This window comes from Anopheles nili, chromosome 3 (assembly GCF_943737925.1).
Source record: "Anopheles nili chromosome 3, idAnoNiliSN_F5_01, whole genome shotgun sequence".
NCBI classification, from domain to species: domain Eukaryota; kingdom Metazoa; phylum Arthropoda; class Insecta; order Diptera; family Culicidae; genus Anopheles; species Anopheles nili.
Genome location: NC_071292.1, coordinates 64,639,845 through 64,658,228, shown reverse-complemented (window position 1 = coordinate 64,658,228; position 18,384 = coordinate 64,639,845). Strand labels below are relative to the sequence as shown.

At 46.4% G+C, this 18,384-nt stretch overlaps 1 protein-coding gene across 1 annotated transcript in view; it reads right to left on the bottom strand.

Annotated features, from left to right (window-relative positions):
* The window catches only part of LOC128726435 (four and a half LIM domains protein 2), a 44,988-nt gene extending 33,488 nt beyond the window's left edge, over positions 1–11,500 (bottom strand). Inside the window, exons 1-4 of the mRNA XM_053820244.1 lie at positions 10,966–11,500; positions 8,375–8,546; positions 8,100–8,301; positions 7,314–7,558 (exon numbers count right to left, since the gene is read on the bottom strand). Of these exons, the coding sequence (XP_053676219.1) occupies positions 7,314–7,558; positions 8,100–8,301; positions 8,375–8,546; positions 10,966–11,120 (774 nt within the window). The 5' untranslated portion in view covers positions 11,121–11,500. The remainder of the gene's footprint in view (positions 1–7,313; positions 7,559–8,099; positions 8,302–8,374; positions 8,547–10,965) is intronic.
* Between the last annotated feature and the right edge of the window lie 6,884 nt (positions 11,501–18,384).

Genomic DNA, 18,384 nt, shown 5'->3' with positions numbered 1-18,384 from the left:
TTACCAGTTAACGGTTGGTTATCGAGGCGTTTGTGAATGAATTAAAAAAAAAAAACGAACGCCCTTTTGTATATTTGGCATCCTAAGACGCTAAATAATTACAAAAATCCATTTGTATTCGCGGTTGTCGGTTTTCCGAGCAGACACTTAAATTGAAAGTGTATCGTTTAAGACGAGCATTTATTTTTGTCATACTTTTAATTAAAGAAGGATCAGTTTAGCGTTCGCAGCATAAAGCGATCAAAGGGAAGCTTTCTTTTTCGGTGCACAAAACGGCGCACAGTTTCACCCACCGGATGGTCCAGCATTTTTGCGAAACGCTTGAATTATGTATGTTTATTCCTTCCGGATATTTATCCTGCTTTCGAGTGTGTTGCCCCATCGCAAACATAAACCTCCCGGTTTCTCTTCCCATTTCAGAAGCGCTGCACTTTCTCAACAGCTTGCAGAGATGCCGTATAGAAAAACCTCCCAGGAGTGCTCTGTAATGCACACTGGGATGTATAAATGCAAGGGAAAAATCATCGCACTAAAATATAATTCAACAAACATAAAACAAATGCAGACGTAATTGAATTATATAGCAAAAAATTTAGATTTTTTTACCAGACTGCTTGTATCACAAACATATATTACATTCAAAATTAAAGAACTTTATTTGACCATTAACCCAAAAGACGTTCTCAATGTGCACTACATTACTATCGAGCACCCGGAAGAAACTCTTACAAAAAGGGAAGTGTGCAATAGCAAGAACAGGAAAGATATGTTTTAGCTTACTAAAAGGAGCCTGTGTATTAGATGACTTATGGCCATCGGAGACAGCGCGACTGGTGACGAGTCGGGCTAAACCTAGAGAGCGTGTGGAAGCGTTTCATTCGCCAAATGTTGCCGCCTAAGGCCCTACTAGCTGCGCACAGGAAATGGGTACATATGTTTGAGCAGTGGAAACTGGCAAGGACATGGTGGAAATCATGAAGGATGCATTTTTTTTGCGAACTAGCTAAGTGAACAGCTTATCGGGGAGCGAGAAAGTTTGCGAGCCAACCCAGTCGAGTGGGAAGACGAATTTTACGATGTGCCTTTCCGTCGCCAGCCTCACCGAATTCGATGACCAATCTCACAAATGTATGCATTGGCTCGTCCTTACGCATTATCACATTTCAGTGCGCGTGCTGGAAACTTGCTCGAGACATTTCCACTGGAGCCAGCAGTGAAATTCTTTTATGGCAATCGACGCCTTCGCTCAGCTGAAACAGTCTCGGTGTCTAGGGCTCCGATTTATGCCTCTTGGTTGCGCATCCGGAACTATCGGGGACCGGGAAGTGGTTTGTAACGTCCAGTCCCCAAAATAGAACCAAAAAAAGAAGCAATAAACCGGTCCCCGGTTTGATGAATCGCAGACGGAAGCAAACCCTACCCCTTCTTAAACTCCCCGACGCTCGGTGACATTTAAATGTCATTGAGCTTTAGCACCCCGCGCTGGGCGATTATCAATCTACCGGTCCATTTTTGGCACCGTCTTGCCTAGGGTGCCTAGAAGCACATAGTCATACGTTTCACCGCTGCTTCTTGCCATCGGCAAACGGTGATGAGCAGCCGGTTGCCACGAGGCGTTACGAGAACGAGCCTTATCTAAATACCGTTCTCGTGCTTCCTTTTCCAGCTGATAAAGCGCTGGCAAGGACCTTCTTGTGGAAGGTACATTTCACCTGGTTCAGGCACGAGTTTTCTGGTCGCTAACGTAGAATCCACCCTGTGCAGCTAACAGGAGACAGGCGAGGACTGAGTTGGATTTTAATTAATCTAATTGCAGCCAGCCGAGGTTACGCCATACATCTTGAAGACCACAAATTGACATTGAACATCTTCGAACGGAAGCATGCAGTTACGTAAGTGATTTGTTTTGCCATGCCGGATGTTCAACGAAGATCCGTTAACGGGATAGCTGTTGTTATAATGAAATCCTCCACATTGCTATGGTAATCAAACAAAAGCATAAATGTGCCCATATTACCTACTAACTATCTGTATACGGGGTTATATACGTATACGTATCCAGGGACGTTAAAATAAGCCAATAAATAGAGTAACAAATAAATCGTACACCCCAGTAACTGATAAATGAACTACAATTAAACTGCGTAGCTTCAACAAACTCCTTGCAGTCGTTTTGCTGCTTTTAAACCATATGTGCAAATGGACAATTTAGTTCACATGCTTATGAATTGCTGCGGCAAGCACGATTGCATTAAAATTCTATCAAAATAGCAACAACAACAAAAAACCAGTCCAATCGACAACAAGTGGTAGCCATTTTTGCCGCTCCGTTATCGGCATCTAAAAATCTAAAACTTAATCCCCCAGCCCGATCAATCCTCAAGGTAAGAAAAACACAAGAAACGTCCATTCTAACGCTCCCCGGACGACATTGGGCGCCCGTCCCAATGCTAGAGCCTAAACCGATCGATCCAATCCCACTCAAAGTGCAACCCTTTGGCCGGAAAGATCCGACAACCGAGCGCGTCACGGATTTACCTTGTACTGTTTTCGGGCTTAAGAGTGAACCCTGCGGGCCGCCGATTTTCGTTTATGGTGCTGACGAGGATCAAGTTTGGGCAGCAGCAATTGATCGCGCGTTGGTGCTGCAGCAGAAAGGGTACCGGCAGCGGTTCGAGTTGCGGTTTCACTTGGCGCACTTGGCGCACAGTCACAAAACCGCCCGCCGGTGCGGTAATTACGCACGATCAGTCGCGGCGCGTCGATCGATACGATTCGATTGCAAACCAGCAGGCACGTCGAAACGGTGCGCGCACAAGAGCGCTGAGTGAAACAGATCGAGAAAACGGCCAAACTGGTTTCCTGCAGCCACACACGCTCGCGCAACACCGCCGGGGGTTCAGTTTTGGTGGTTTGCCGTATTTGGTGTCGTTACCGCTTTAGGGTCTTCCCCTGGCGTAGGCACTCTCTCGCGTCTGTCAACGATGTCCAGCGCGTTGTGAAATTAATTACCAAAACAGTGCGTGCGGGTTCGAGTTCCAGTGCTCGCAGATCGTACACCATGGGCAACTGAGATGGCGCAACACCACCAGCGTGTTCCTCTGGAGGGTTTCTTCACTCACACGCACACGCCGCGGTTAACGTACGGAAGTCAACGTCGGCTAGCGCAGTGACACCCTGCGACCGTTTGCGCAACATTGTCCGCACCTGCCGCGGATGTCCGGGCGCAAATTGGAGCTCGTTTCGTACGCGCAATAATAATCGCACCGTTTCACACCCACAGGCACAAGGAAAGGGGGTTCCCTTCACGGCCCTTCCGGCAGGACGATTTTGATGATCGCCGCAATCAACCGAGCCGAACACTAACGAGCACTCTAGGGCGGGGTGGTTGAGCTGTATCCTCCGATAAATGGCACACCGCTGACGTCTGTGGCAGGTGGAATCGCGCTAGTGACGACCTGCACCCTTTCTACGGCAAATTGCCACCGTTGGCACGATAAATCACGACCGACCGCGAGCTCTGGCGACGCAAAATCACTTAAGCGCTAAAGGGGTTGCTACGATTTGCGGTCCCGTAACGCACCGTAACGCTTCCCGGACACCTGTCAACGTACAGTAACGGTGCGCTTTAACGTGGGGGAAATTTCGAATGTGGCGCTTTGCAGTGCTTATCGTAGTACTCCGGGTCCGTGAACGTAAAAAGGACACTTTACAAACACCTTCTGGCGCCCTTAAACGGACACTTGATCCGCACAGGCACGCGGAACACGCGGAAATAAAACAAACAGACCCACTCCAGGGAACGTTTACTAGCGGCTAGTTTCCTCAACGTGCCCTACGGTTTGGGCGGAACTTTCACGTTTTTCTCGAGCAAATAAAAAACTAAACACGCGAATCAACTCACCAACCGACCGACCGCGAATGAATGGAGGGAAAATTCACGGCACCACAACCGCTTGCGCTGGAGGTTAGCGTGGATGGATAAAACGTCTGCTGTTGCTGCTGCTGCTGAGACCTGCTGCTAGCTTTAGTGCGTTCGTCGTTTTGGCTTAGTACACACTTGGGCTGTTCCACTCCGGTCGAAGAGGAGCGAACAGCTTTCCCTTCGGTCGGTTACTCACCACCGTCCAGTGAGCAAGAGAGAACCCAAATCGGAGCGACTAAGCTGCTGCAAAGGCCTGCTAGGATCGACGTTGGCTCTCGTCGTCTGCTCGCTGTTTAGCTCTCTCTCTCGCGCGCGCGTCCACTCACAAGCTATCTCTTTCGGTTCTCTTTCGATCCCACGTGTCCACTCTGCGAGATTGGCCTGCCATCGGTTGTCGGAAGCCGGCTCCACCGAGGTGACGCACCCGAAGCAGAACTAATCCATCATCCAAAGCCGCCGGCAGCGTGTTCGCATGCTGTTTGGGTCAAGTGCAACGATGCTCTAGTCGCTGCCGGCCAATGAAAAGTCAACAGTTGCGAGATGAATTTAGAACGCTTTCCGTCGCATCTCGCGGGTTTCATTTCGTTGACGGTCGCCCGCTCAGCAGCACTCGAAGGAGTTAAAGGTGTTAAAATATGCCTTCCCTACGAGCGGCTGTCGGCAGTGATTCTGTAGGGAGACTTTAAGCCAATGTTTACCGATGCAACGTTTCGGTGGTTCCGAACCATTACGTTAAAAGTAGAGCTGATATTCACCGTTATTAAAGTTGGCAACTTTCCGTCGTCATCCGTCAACTGAGTAACGCAATAATTATGGCGCAAAACAGATTATATTGACCATAGCATGATGATGTCTAGTGCAAACTGCAATTAAAGCAGTAGCTGTTACGTGAATGTATTGCTATTTTTTACACTAAAGGTTTAAAAATTTATAAGATAAAATAAAAGTAGTTTGTCCTTCAGGCACTCACAGGATGCGATGGGTGCCATAAAAATGTTTAGAAAACTGCCAAAAAAGGGAGGATTTTTCTCCAAATAACTAGTGCATGGCGATGCTATGCCAAACTGACCCAAACTACCCATCTCGTACACACAGCCAATTAGTAAAGAGCACATAACTTTGCGCGTATTAATTCTCCGAGTTTTTTTGCCCCCTATTGCATTATTTTTATCCGCAGTACCACGCGGCGGCATCTAATTGCGAGGGAAAGGCTAAAAGTCGCTGCCAGTCGGTGCAAGAAATGCATCCAACAGTAAACTGCTGGCCATCCGTTACAGCACAACTACCCGCCGTTCGTTGGGCGTCGAGAAACTGGCCATCCTGGCACGAATTCAACATATTGCGTTTGATGCAAAAAACATTCATCCGGCATCGAGGTCAGTTGGCCGTTGCGAGCACGTGGACGAAGTCGTTGGGTTGTCCAAAAAGCGTTACGCACCCATACCAAATCCTGGGGCCATCGTTTCACACTTTACGCAAGTGTCATGATGATGATTACTATGTAATAACAGAAAAATTAACTAAATGATGTTTTAACGAAAGAATACGAAGGAAAATCTAAACACCAGTTTCCTCCAGCAGCTAAATGAACTAAAAAATCTCCTCAGCAAACAAAATCAATAACCAAAACGTGTTTTTATGCGTGTAAACGAGCGAAACATGGGACAGAGAAAACCCGCCAGAACCATTCACGATAACCAACCAATCTACATGTTATGCCAAGACTATCCTTCCTTCGCCGGGAGCGTTCTCCATTTCCGCTGTCCTACTTGTGTCAATTTGTGTTACAATTCCTCACCCTTCCATTTTACGATTATGACCGTCCCGTTGGAACCGCTCCCTGGAATCCCGTTTTGCTGACTCGGCAGGGACACCACCGAAAGGACACAGGCTTTCGTGAACCACAACGCAGCCAGCAAGGTGCCACCAGGAGAACTCCTTGCTTGCAACCAGCCCGAAACCGCCAGCGGCCAGCGAAGGGATGCATTGTGATGCCATAAATATGAACGCTCCTTTTTTTCCGCACTAGCACCGGACGCACGTGGCACTCGCACGAAGGAAGCGGATACCAATCCTATCACAAAATGGGCCCAACCACGGCGAAACGGAAGCGGAAGCTACCGTACCAACAAACCGCCACCACCGGGAACGGTCAAGAAGTTAGTGAGGCGTGAAAATGATGCCACGGGAGGCCACTCACGCCGGTGCGGTTGAGGTGGTGAAGAACGGGACGGGGTGGGGGGTGGTTTTCCCGCTTTCTTCTACTGTTCGCCCGCCAGTGGTAATGGCAATATAACGATGAGCCGTTCCGTTTCCGCTATCGAGGTTATCTTTCCCCACGCGCGAAAGGACGGGCAAACAATTATGCTAATAAACTGGCCCGATTTCACTCCCGGGGGTTTTACTTTAACTGCTTAAACGATTCGTTAAGGTCGGCGGTGTGCCTTTTTTTCTGGCTTTGGGATTATCGGTTGATTTCGGCCGCCTTTTGTTGGTCAGTTTTTCATTGTGAGATTATTTTACACACTCACAGCTCATTAGCTACAACACACATAAACACATTAAAGGCACTTTAAAGTGAGTGATCTGATGTCAATTTTCAGGAAAAAGTTCCACGTCTTACCCTTTGCCAGTGTTCCGCGAAAGCGATCATTTCCAGTGAAAGGGTATCAACTGGCAGGATTTATGGGTGTCGAGAAATGACTTTTACTTCGATTGAGCCATTTCGTACAGCTGACCCGCGTGGCAAAGCCATCGCCGCCCGGCTCCCATCCGTTATTCATATTGCAATTACAGTAAAACGGGTCGGCGCGTAACACGGATCAAAGCACAAGGGGGTCTCCTTTGGAGAGCCGGGACCGTACGTAAATCAAATATTGGCACATTCAACGATTTTATTGGCAATGTATCGAAAGCGCGCGGCTACATGACGCGCGTTTATGTTTATGTTTGCTCACCCACCACCCCATGGTCACCTCGCGCGTGATCCTTTTTCAGCAAACGGGCAAACAGAACCTTCGCCGGTTACATGCAATATAAAGTGACAACGTCTGCCCCGGACGGGAAATGAGACGTTTAGGTAATGCGCGTCCGTTTCAGGGCACGTACTAATAGCGATGTTGGGAAAAATCACTACCCACGGCATCAAACATCGCTTTGGTGGACTTGTTTTATGCGCAAACGATTGCGGCCGATCAATTAAAACGTTATGTGGATAAATTGTGCCGTAAACAAGGCGTATATTAGGTGTGTTTAATTGGCCATTCGTGGGACGGGGCTGGCCTGTGAGAAAAGCAACACGCATGAAGATGGAACGCAACGATGCGAACCTGTGGCAGCTTCCGCTCGATAATGAGCTGAAGGATATGCTTAAGACTAGGGCACCTACCTCATCGCAGGCGCTGCAGCGTGGTTTCAGCATTTCCGCGTAGTGCCGCTCGCAGTAGATCCGGTCGTCATGTACGCAGTAGGTTAGATCGACCAGCAGTTCATCACAGGTCGTGCATTTAAAGCAGCGTGGATGCCAGAGCGTTTGCTCCCGGAACTTCGGTGCCGTCACAGCCATCTCGCCCTGGTTGAGCAGTTCGCTGCAACCGGCGCACTTTGTTGCCTGCGGCGTGTCTTTGACATAGCCTACAAATGAAGAAAGAAATGGTTATTACCACCACTGGCAGTGTAGATGACTTACGAGCTAGTACCACACCAAAATTCAATATCTATTCTGGAGCAAATTAAAATTGGTATATCGCATTATAGAGGACTGGCAACTAATGCGCTCCTGACAATACATAGTAGTTTTTTTTAATAACTATGTGTAACAATGTCTAAATTATCATCCAAAATATCCTAGCGCATGAAGTTAAATTTAGCCATATTTATCACAAACTTTTCTCTAAATCAGATGACGTAAGTGCTAAATTTTCCTAAACATTCCTATCTTTTTAATAATCTAGATAGAACATATGTCGCTTTTAATATAAGAATGCATTAGTTATGTTTCAGAAACAAACTGCGGAATATGTTTTCATTTTCCCAACCTGATCAAGGTCTAATATCTTGAGACAATATAATCTAATTGCTAAATTGATTCTTCTATTAACCTTCCAATCAACCGCCACCAAACCAACGATTTGACATCTACTCATTGCAGAAATGTTCTAACCATCGCACCTACCAATATCTAGTGCAATCTCGTTCCTGGCTGCCACGAAATCTTCGTACGAGCTGCGATTCTGTTCTTCCACATGTTTGCAGTAATCCAGTGCAAGATCTTGCTTCGGCAGCTGGTACACCAGCTGCTTGTCACGGAACCGTTCACCTTGCGTACCCATCTTGGGCACCTTCTCGGGCGGTATCACATCGAAATATCGTTGTATCTAAAAAAAAGGATAGAAAACCAACCGTGAGCCTTTGGGGCGCATTTCTTGTTTATGACGAGGAGCTTGTTACCTTTGCTGATGTTAAAATACCGGGCGGCACCCAGGTGAAGCCCATCTGACGTGGATCCACCCTGGATGTGTTGGTGTCATACTTGAACCCGAGCCGCTCCCGTACCGTGGTCAGCTGTTCGTGATAAACGGCGTGAGTCTCGCGAGGGCACTTGCACTCCTGGCACGTTTTCCTGCGAAATCAACCGGAGAAGAAAAAGCATATATGCGGCGTTAGTAACGGACGATACTGCACACTAGATGGCAGCACTAGCGTGCGAAACGGCAACGCTTTACTGCGCGGGATTAACACCACCGGTGTAAAGCACCATGCGGCTCCACCATGAGAAAAGCTCGGCGAAGAAATGTCAGAACGCCACTGAATCGACTCGGGTGGGGATAGATCAGCTGAGATAGACACAGACGACGCCACTCGCGTTGGTTGTGCGCTCGTAAAACCACTACACTTGGTGTGGTGCAAATTGTGGCCCTTTTGCCTTGCCGGTCGTCCACTCTCCCGGACTGTTGACGAGTCTCCACGGTACGATTTAACAACAGTGTGTGGTTGCAGTGTGCGGCTCATTACGTGCGCCGTGATTTTAACTCTCCTCGTCCGAGCGGACACCACCGGACGTGTAACCGCCGGCTTGGGCCACAGTTACGCTCTTTCGCTCTCTGCGGGGGATCATAAAATTTAATTGAATTAGCCCATAATGGAGATCATTTGCTCACACGCAGAGGCTGAACGGAACCGGGAAAGTCGGCGGTAGATTGCCTCGGACAGCTCTCGCGGGAGCGTTGGTTTTACTTCCGAACGAGAGTCGGCAATGTCAGTCAACGCTGATGATGCAATGGAATTATTTGACGAACGTGAGAGCAGAAGAATTGATTTTGCCCTATGAAGGCGTTGCGCGCAATTGTAAAAGGTAAACTTGTTTCAGAACGGCAGTGCTTAGGTTTCAATAACATCTTTTCTGGATATAAACATAAATTTGTTTTTATTACTTGAAATATTATTGTTTTTGCCCTTGCCAAAAATTTTTGAATTAACAAACATGATTAGGTTACATCGTATCTCAAAATCACAGAATGCTTAAAGCATTTGTATTCTTGTTGTAGAGGAAAAATGTTCAAACTTTCATAAAACATTCTTAAGTATTTTTTAAAAATATTTTTGTAGTTGATCCTAAACATCCATGATGTTGAACGAATTAAATTTAGCTCTCATTTGTGCTCGTTCAGCAAGCCTAAGCGCACGTCATTGAGCTAAACGATTTAACATTTGACCGAAATGCTCTTAGACAAGGTACCAATTTGCTCCTTCGCTTCCACCTGAGAAGCACACCTCAAACCAGGCGCAGCTAATGAGCTTGTTAATTTGTGGACCTTTGTCGGGACGCTTGCCGAGTGTGCACACTTGCCCGTTTGCCAGCCGGAGTATGCTAATTTTCCGCCTAGAATTCCGCCTATCGTTTGTAAAATTAGAAGGAACGCGACTCTGCGACTCGTCTTTCATTACTGACAAGCTCAGGCCGCTCGCCTGATGTCTTGACTCGAGCGAAAAGATCAGCTTAGGGTTAAAAATATGCCATTCATCACAACAATCAAGTAGGCCACCCCATACTCCTGGCGGTCGGAAAAGTCAAGTTCAATGTCGGCTCCGATTAAGAAGCGTTGAAGAGAATCTAACGGTGGCAAGTATGCAAATAATCGTTATTGCCTTAAGAGAATGGCAGCTTGGAATTTTATGGTATGGTTAAAATTTTGATAAGCAAAATTGTCAACATCGTTCGTGTAAAAATGTTGGTTCTATGAAACCGAAAAGCGACGTGTGGCACTTTATCTTCACGTGTCGTTTTCTATGGCATTTTCCCTCCTTACCTTAGTTATCCTTTCCTCATTTTACCTAGTTTGAGTGACGATGGTAAATGCAGCTATAATTATCTACTGTAAACACCATCACCAGTAACATTGACACTTTAAGTGCTTAGATCATCGCCGTCCTCGCCGGCATGTTGTGGCAGCTTATGGCAGCAAGAGTTGATAGATAATAAACATTTATTTTATCGGGTGTTAGATACGACGAAGGCACTATCGTTTCGTCACTTTATTACTGGAGTTTTAATGGGCCGAGATTATTATTCCACACAATAGGGTACCGCCTTGTTTGTCTTGCAATATCAACCTAATTTTACGCTTCTGGTAAGTATCCATTAAATCCGAACACTGCCAAACAGTTACTTTCATTGAGATTCTAATTGGCTAATGTGGATAATCAAATTGACTAATAGTATGGATAATCTAATGGAGTAACATGGATAATCTAATTGACAAAATAATTATTAAAACGTAGATATATCGGCCATTCGATAAGAAATTTGAGAGTGCTGTCGAAATAACAGTGTACATTATTTTACAAATTGAAAGTTGCAAACTATATTTGAACTTCAAACTTTAAGCAGTTACTTGATGTTTTAATGCAAGACTATCAATTCGTTGGATTTTACTTGATGTTAAGAAAGTCCTTCAGCTACCTGCAAACCCACACACGTTGAAGGTTAATGCACAGCCCAAACCACAGTAGGCAGTGATATTCCGCACGGTGACGTTTACCTTACTATCAGGTCGTAGAGTTCCTGTTTGTTGAACACTTTGCAGTAGGCGTGCAGGACCTTCACACAGGCGTATCGCATCCCTGGCCAGGGCACCACCGGGCTGGCAAGGGCGTCCCAGAGTGGGCAGTCGGCATGCCGTTGCAAGTCGAGCATTTTTCCTTGGGGGTCTCTTTAGCAGTAGATTTGAACGTGCGTCTCGTTTATTACTAGACAAGTTCACGCTTCGATCGGCGATCACTTGCTATCGGTTGCTGTTGCTTTTGTCGCCACAGCATTGGCCCGCATTCGAAAGTTGAACAGGTTTGTTCAATCGACCCGGCGTATATCGCTGGGGATCGTATCGAAGGGCACCACCACTTTTATATCACACTACATTTTTTGGTATGGGTTTGTATGTTTGTTTTGACACTTTTCCGATGTTTATTGCATGTTCCGTGTTTTCCTTCACCTATTGGCACGTTTGAAATCGTTCAGTTTCTTTTCACCATCGCATCGCAACGGAAGAACCCATTTTTCTCAGTCAATGTTCCTCGCTTCACTGAAAGTAGACGAGCGCGTCAGATACGAAACCATTTCCCTGTTAGGTCACCGCCTCCCATCGAGGTGGATCGGATCGAAACGGAATTAAACTAATTTCCCGGATGTGCGGTGGTAACACAGCGCGCCCATTACTGTTTCCAATTGGTAGTTTATTTTTCACACATTCCACCCAGGACTTGGAAACCAACTGCGGTTTTCATCCAAACTCCATCGATGCGCAGGCACTTATAGATAGATGAGCAACCCCGAAATGCAGAGAGCGAAAACAGGTGCAATCCATTTCGCAGGTTTGCGAATTTATGAAAATTAAGATAAGCATCTGCCGCAGCGTTTATCATCGTCGTCATCATCAAGGCACCCACCCAAGCTCATGGAGCGCGATTCTATGGAAGCTTTATCGGCAAATTGTTTTGAAATTACAAATATATTCTGCTAATTGCAAGAATGATCTATTTAAAAGCGTCCTTCAACATATATGTATGATTGATTGTCTATTACCAGAGCAACGTTTTATGATAAACTTTTAGTTTCAGTAGCTTCATTTGAAGCCTCATAAATGCCCTTCGTCTACATAACACCTTGCGCACATTTAAGGGTGTTTATGTACATTTTACGGTCTGGAATAAATTCAACGATCATACTCCTCCACCCATGTTATTAGCGGTGACGATCAAACAAAGTGGCGATGATCGGCACTCATCTCGCACCCCAATTTTGAGCTCCTAAAAAACATGGTCCCTCGGAAGATGTGCGAAAGTACTGTAGCAAACAACATAAAAATCAACATCAAATCAAAACCATTACGAACAGAAACAAACCGAAACTGGTTGGGAACATCTAACATCAAGCGGCCAGCGGACGGAAACGGTCAAAGAAGAGCCACCGTAACGTGTTGTCGGGAAAATGCTGGCGAAAAAAATGGCACGGAATTTGTTTTCGGACAGACCGAAATATTTCCCATTTCCCGACGCCGTGGCCACGCGATCAAGCACGATTAAACCAGATCGACGAGCCACAAAAGCGTGGTAGAACACGAGCAGCGTCAAAGCAAAACTACCAAAGGTTTTTCACCCTTTTTTCCTCCACCCCTATTTCATCATGATCGATCGGTCCGGTGTCGTCGGTTAATGGCAAGACAAACAGTGCCACTGGCCGGTCCGTTGCATTCGCCTAGTGTTTGTTTGGTTACGGCCGATCAAACTGGGCGATTTTTCTTATTCACTCACCGTGGAAAACATTCCGCTTGCGTCTTTGGCGGTTTCCGGGAAAACCCTCGCTCGGCATGGCGAAAATCTCGGCACTGCCTTGAACACACATAAACAAAAGGCTTTTCTTCCCCTCTCTCGGTGCACCGCAACCGAGATCTAGATATTTCATATTTTTTATTTCCATCTTTTTTTATTGCGCACATCCTCTTTTGAACAGGTGCTCATTAGCCTCGAGACAGCAATGTGGTATAAAAATGAAATAAACCATCGCATGCACACACGCCTGTTCACGATATTTTGCCTCATCGCGATCTTCCTTTTCCTAGCTCCATCCATAAAGACACAAAATCAAATAAATATTATTTAAAAAATGCCTTTTTCGTGGAATGAAAAAGTTTGATTCAAATTTGCTGGAGATTCGCACGCCGCATAAATTGGGTGGGATTTATTTCACGCTTCTGTTTCCTGTTACCCTATACGGGACGCACCCAAACGAAGTGGTTTGATATTTTCACCCATAGTTTTTCCACCACTGGCTCCCGTTCTTGCGCATTTTCCGCACTTCGGGGTTCCCCGTTTTGCGGGCGGTAGTAAATTTTAGCGTGCCGAATAGGACGCGTCCTCATCATCAGCAGACGGTTGATTTAGATATTGCTTCCAAAAATAGCCACGAAACCGTCATAAAAACTGCTCCAACCGCGGGACCGGTGTGCGGAAGATTTTTAGACGGTTCTTAGCCACTACTTCCCGGACGAATTTTGCCAACCTTGCCCTGCTGTTTCGCGCTTTCACCCTCACCGGAATGGGTGAGATTTACAAAAATAGACAACCGCACCCACTGAGCGCCGAAACCGAGCCAAAGCCGCCGGACACCCGACGATAAGAAGTTATTACGCCCTTTATCTACGGTTCAGTAACAGGACCTCGTTAGCCCGCCCGCGGTCTATGAAGCGGCGGTCGCATCCCTTCGAACCGGGGGGATCCATTATCACCACCGCCCACTTATCCTGGACCGGTTTGACTCTTGCTCCTGTTCCGTGTGTTCCGGCTGTGAAGAAGACAAACGCAAAAAAAAGGCGACAGAATAGCCTCGCCGAAGGATACGGAGGGCTCGCGCGCGCACGCGTTCGTTAGGCGTTGATAGTTCATAAATTTAATTAAATCAACCTTTCGCCCGGAGACACGGCCAAGCGGTTTCACAAGTTTCGTGCAACCTTCGACAAAGGGAAGGATAAGGTTTGGCGGTTCATTTCCTTAACTAAGTCCAACCTTACGCCCTTTCGAATCACACACACACACACACACACACACACACACACACACCAGAACGCAGCAAAGCCGAGCGGAACCGACCCGAATGTCATTGCCATTTGGTAGATTAGTGGCCAGGGGATGCGACGGTATTGATTTCCCACTATTGGTGGGAAAATTGCCGGATAGGAGGTGGCTTTCGTGGAACAAATGCCCCTATAGTGTTGTGCCAGTGACCATTATTAGGGATGTTTAAGACCACACACCTGGAGCATAATTCTGAACCATAACGATGCTATCGAAAAGCATCGTTTGACACAAACAACACTCTCGTGTCTGGGAAGGCTATCAAATAAAACGTTCTCACACGTTTCGGAGGCGAAAGTGGTTCGGGGTTTTCATCGCATGGTTAGTAGACAATTTATTGCAGATTGGAGCCATCATAATAGGGGCGATCGAGAAAATAAATGAAAGGGGCATCCTCAAGGTGCTCTTTTTAGCCAACATTAAAATTCAGTTAAATACCAACTTTTACGAACGGTCACACTTGGTTCGTGCATTAATTTATTCGTTTATCAACCTGCTAAGAAAGCAGCGCTTTCATCATGAAATGTAACGATCGACATAAACCAAACCACCCTCAAAATGGCACGAAATGATCAGAGGAAGGACACCCAAAGAAAAAAAGAAATATTTCAACCATTTTCAAAACTGAAATGATACCATAGCCAACATGGAGACAGTTTTTCCAACGCGCGTGCATAAAAAAGTGTTGCTCCAATCTTGATGATGAGTTCTAATTTTGAGCACCGTGACGTGCGGTTGCCAAAATTGACCCAACACTCCCCGACCGGTGTGTCCTATGCTCGCATCTTGTGACGTCACACATTGAGCAGAATCGGTAACCTGCAAGGTCACCGAGCATCGCGTGGCGATCAAGATTCGATGGATCGCTGCGTCGTCGTAAGGGAAGGAACGAAAGCCGGCGAGAGCAAAAGAGAGCAAGTTAAACTTACACACACACACACACACCTGGCACATGGCCGCTAAGGAGGGTTCGTTGGCGCAATACTGGCAACTCCTCATCGTCAGCTGTCATCGAGCCAATTTCTTGCAAGCGACACCGCTATCGAAGGCGAACAGAGCGCGTTTACCTTCTCGATCAAACCCCGGTACGTCGCGCAGTTAGTCAATCAACTTAGTGTGCAAACTTTCTTGTGTGAAACTAACCTCGAGATGGTTTAGCAACTGATTCTTTTACAACAAATATTTTAGCTTATTTTATCGAATTTCTTTTGCCGGAATAGGTAGCGATTAGTAGCGGAGTAGGTGCGATTTTCTTTGTAAGATTTGTAGGTGTCTCTGCCAAATGACAGCTTGCATGCTCACTTTACTTCCCAAGCGTGTACGACCGTGTGGCAGTTCCGCTGCATCAGCCTTCTCGTTCAGTGATGATTAAACCGTGACAAACCACTTCCGACAGGACGTTGGCGACGTACGCCACAAGGTTCGCAAACGCAAACGAAACCCTCCCTCTCGCGGCTAGATGTTCGAAATATTTTCACCATTAATTTACAACCCCAAACAACCGGATAACGATTGACCATTTCCGATCGTGACGCCCAGCAGATGTTACGCTTCGGTGCGGTCAATTTTCGTTCGAAATGTTTCGTCTACCACCGGCTCACGGGTGCGGCCAGTGAAAATTCGGCAGCAGCAAAATGTTGACAAATTCTACGCGAGCTTAGCAAGTGTCATTAGAAACGAGGCGCCACACGACACCTTTGGTGTGTTGAGGTTGAGTGTGGTGCATTCTCGATGGGATTTCTTTTCTTTTTCCTTCGGCTTGTTTCGTTCAAGGAGACAGCGCACTACAATCGCGTTTGAGGTGGAAGGTAAATGAACGATTCCGAATTGCTTCTGGTTTGCGATATTTCCGTCCCAACGGGAGTCCAAAGAAGTGGCTCCCTTACGTACACATTAAGACTTCATCGCGACCCTCATGGCGAGTGTTGTGTAGGAAGTGGACAAGTCCTCGCGATGTGGGGTGGAAAGGCACTAGCTCAAAAAAAAAAAAAAGAACACACACACCCGCGGTAGTGAGCGATGAGTGAAAATAAAACTTTTATGCCACTCGGAACGTGGGATCCACCTAACGCGGCGATAGATGGTTAAACAAATGGGAAGATTTATTAGCAAAACGGGGTTATTTTTAAATCGGAAAATGAAAAAAAAAACGCCACGACACACGAGTGACCACCGAGCGAAGTAGGGGTTTCAAACGGTGATGGGAACCTGAACGCGGGTGGAATTGCATGCGACAATGTGTTTGTTAGTTTTTGGTCACTAAATATGCTTTAGCTAAAACAAACAGCGCGCAGTCGAGTGCACATAAAAGCAACGTCCGATGGTCCTAAACGTCGTCCAAAATGGGAATCGTTGAATCGAACGCGCGATTGCACGAAATTGGCTTGCGACACAACTGCTGACCGTCCGTCGTCTTGTAAACATTTCCCCCGAAGCAAGGGACCGCGGGTTTTTGGGAAAATATTATTCTTTCCCTGCGCAAGGCCACCGCTAATGTGCCCCAGGCGATGGAAAAAAACACGCTCCTTTCAAGTTCGGTTTCAGTGCCCAAAAACTTGGCAAAAGCGCCAAGCAAAATGTACAATCATGCCCCGTCCCGATCATCGAGCTCATTTGGTTGGTTTGAAAAACGATTATGGCTTGGTCAAGGATGGCGAAACGGGCAGAATTTTGGGACGTGTTTCGTCTTTCAACGGCTATAAAAATATCGGGACTACCGTTGGTCTCCCTAGGAGCTCGCACACCAAAATGTTCACAGATGATGAATAATACTCGACGGCCACGATGACCAGTGGCAACGAATTGTCGGGCAGGGATAATTAAAAATCAACACTAATCTAGACACGTGCCCGCGGAACCGAGGGAAAACCCTTGAAAAATATTTCGCCACCCGAAAATGAAGCCGTCCGGAAAATGCGTACGATCGTGGGGCGGTTGCTTTGGTTGGTGTGTCCACACGCCAATAAATACACACTCGCCGTCTTCCAAAATCCCCACCAGCCCCAAGGAGGTTGACGTAGGGATTTCTCTCTAAGCTATGGTCAATTTTCCAACATCTGCTTCGCGTTGAACGCCCGCGATCACTCGCGATCGAGCGGGTGGTGGTCGGTTTCCGTCAGCATTGGCGTAAACAATTTCCATCGGAACTACGCTCACCGTGTGTACGACTCCTGTGTTTTTGCTTTCCATCATGGCTGGACGATGGTCCGGGATCGTGTCCATTTTCTTCCGCATCTGCGGCGCGAGAAAAAAGGCATCCCGTTCCACGGGGATGTATTGGGAAAGGTGTTTCGGCTTTTATTTGTGATTGAAAAAAAAATCGCACAAAAATCCCCATCACCCAAGATGTGGATCCCCGCAAAAAAAAGGTCATTAATCATTTATGTAAAAAAAACCAAATTTTTTATTTTTGATGACCGAGAAAAGTGTCACTCGTGCCACCTTCAAATCGATCTTAATCAACCTTTCATAGCTATTTGCTACATGTTGACCGTTCTTTCAAACAAAGCAAACATTTCCCACCACGAAAACCGAGCGAACAAAATAATTAAAATTGATTAGGCGCCTCCATCGAACGAATGGGTAAATAAATAAACCGAGCGTCTCATGCGGAAACGATCCAATAAATTAAGAGACTATTTTCTACGTCCACCGCGCGTGTTGTACTAAAAAAGAAAACCTCCCGATCTGCAGTCGATTTTGGATGTGCTTGTTCATATACGCGCACAGTATCTGCTTCCAGCTACCAATGTTTACCAACGGAGGAAATGAGCAAACCAAGCTAAGCCACGGCTGTGTGCAATTTTTAGCCACCTCACTCGCACCATGTGTATATAGATATATTTTTATTTGGCTCATATTTGGCTCGTAAACCACCCGGGATCGAACGGTGGAGCGATCTCGATCGAGGAACCGACGCACGTTTGGGAGGATATGTTTCTTTAGCAGCATCGTTAGGGTGTAATAAAATAAATTAAAATCACCCATTCGCGTGAAGCGCAGTCCCGGCAAGGCAGTGTTTACGTTTGAAGCAGGTTTTAAAATAAGTGCATCGAGAGAAAGCGATCCGGGCGTACGAAAACAAGGGTGAAGAATGCGGTGCAGTAGAACGAGAATTTACGAGTGTCGTGTGTGATGGAAGTTTTTCTCTCTTTTTTGCTTCATTAGCTCGTTTCGATGAAACCGATAATTAGCCCTCCCTCAGTACATGTGTATTTTCGTGGAACGCGTAAATCAAAGGTCAATCTAACAATGTAACCCTGCACTTAACATGAATCTCTCCGTATTTTTTTCTGTACCAAAAAAAACGATGAGTATATAATTCGAGCAGT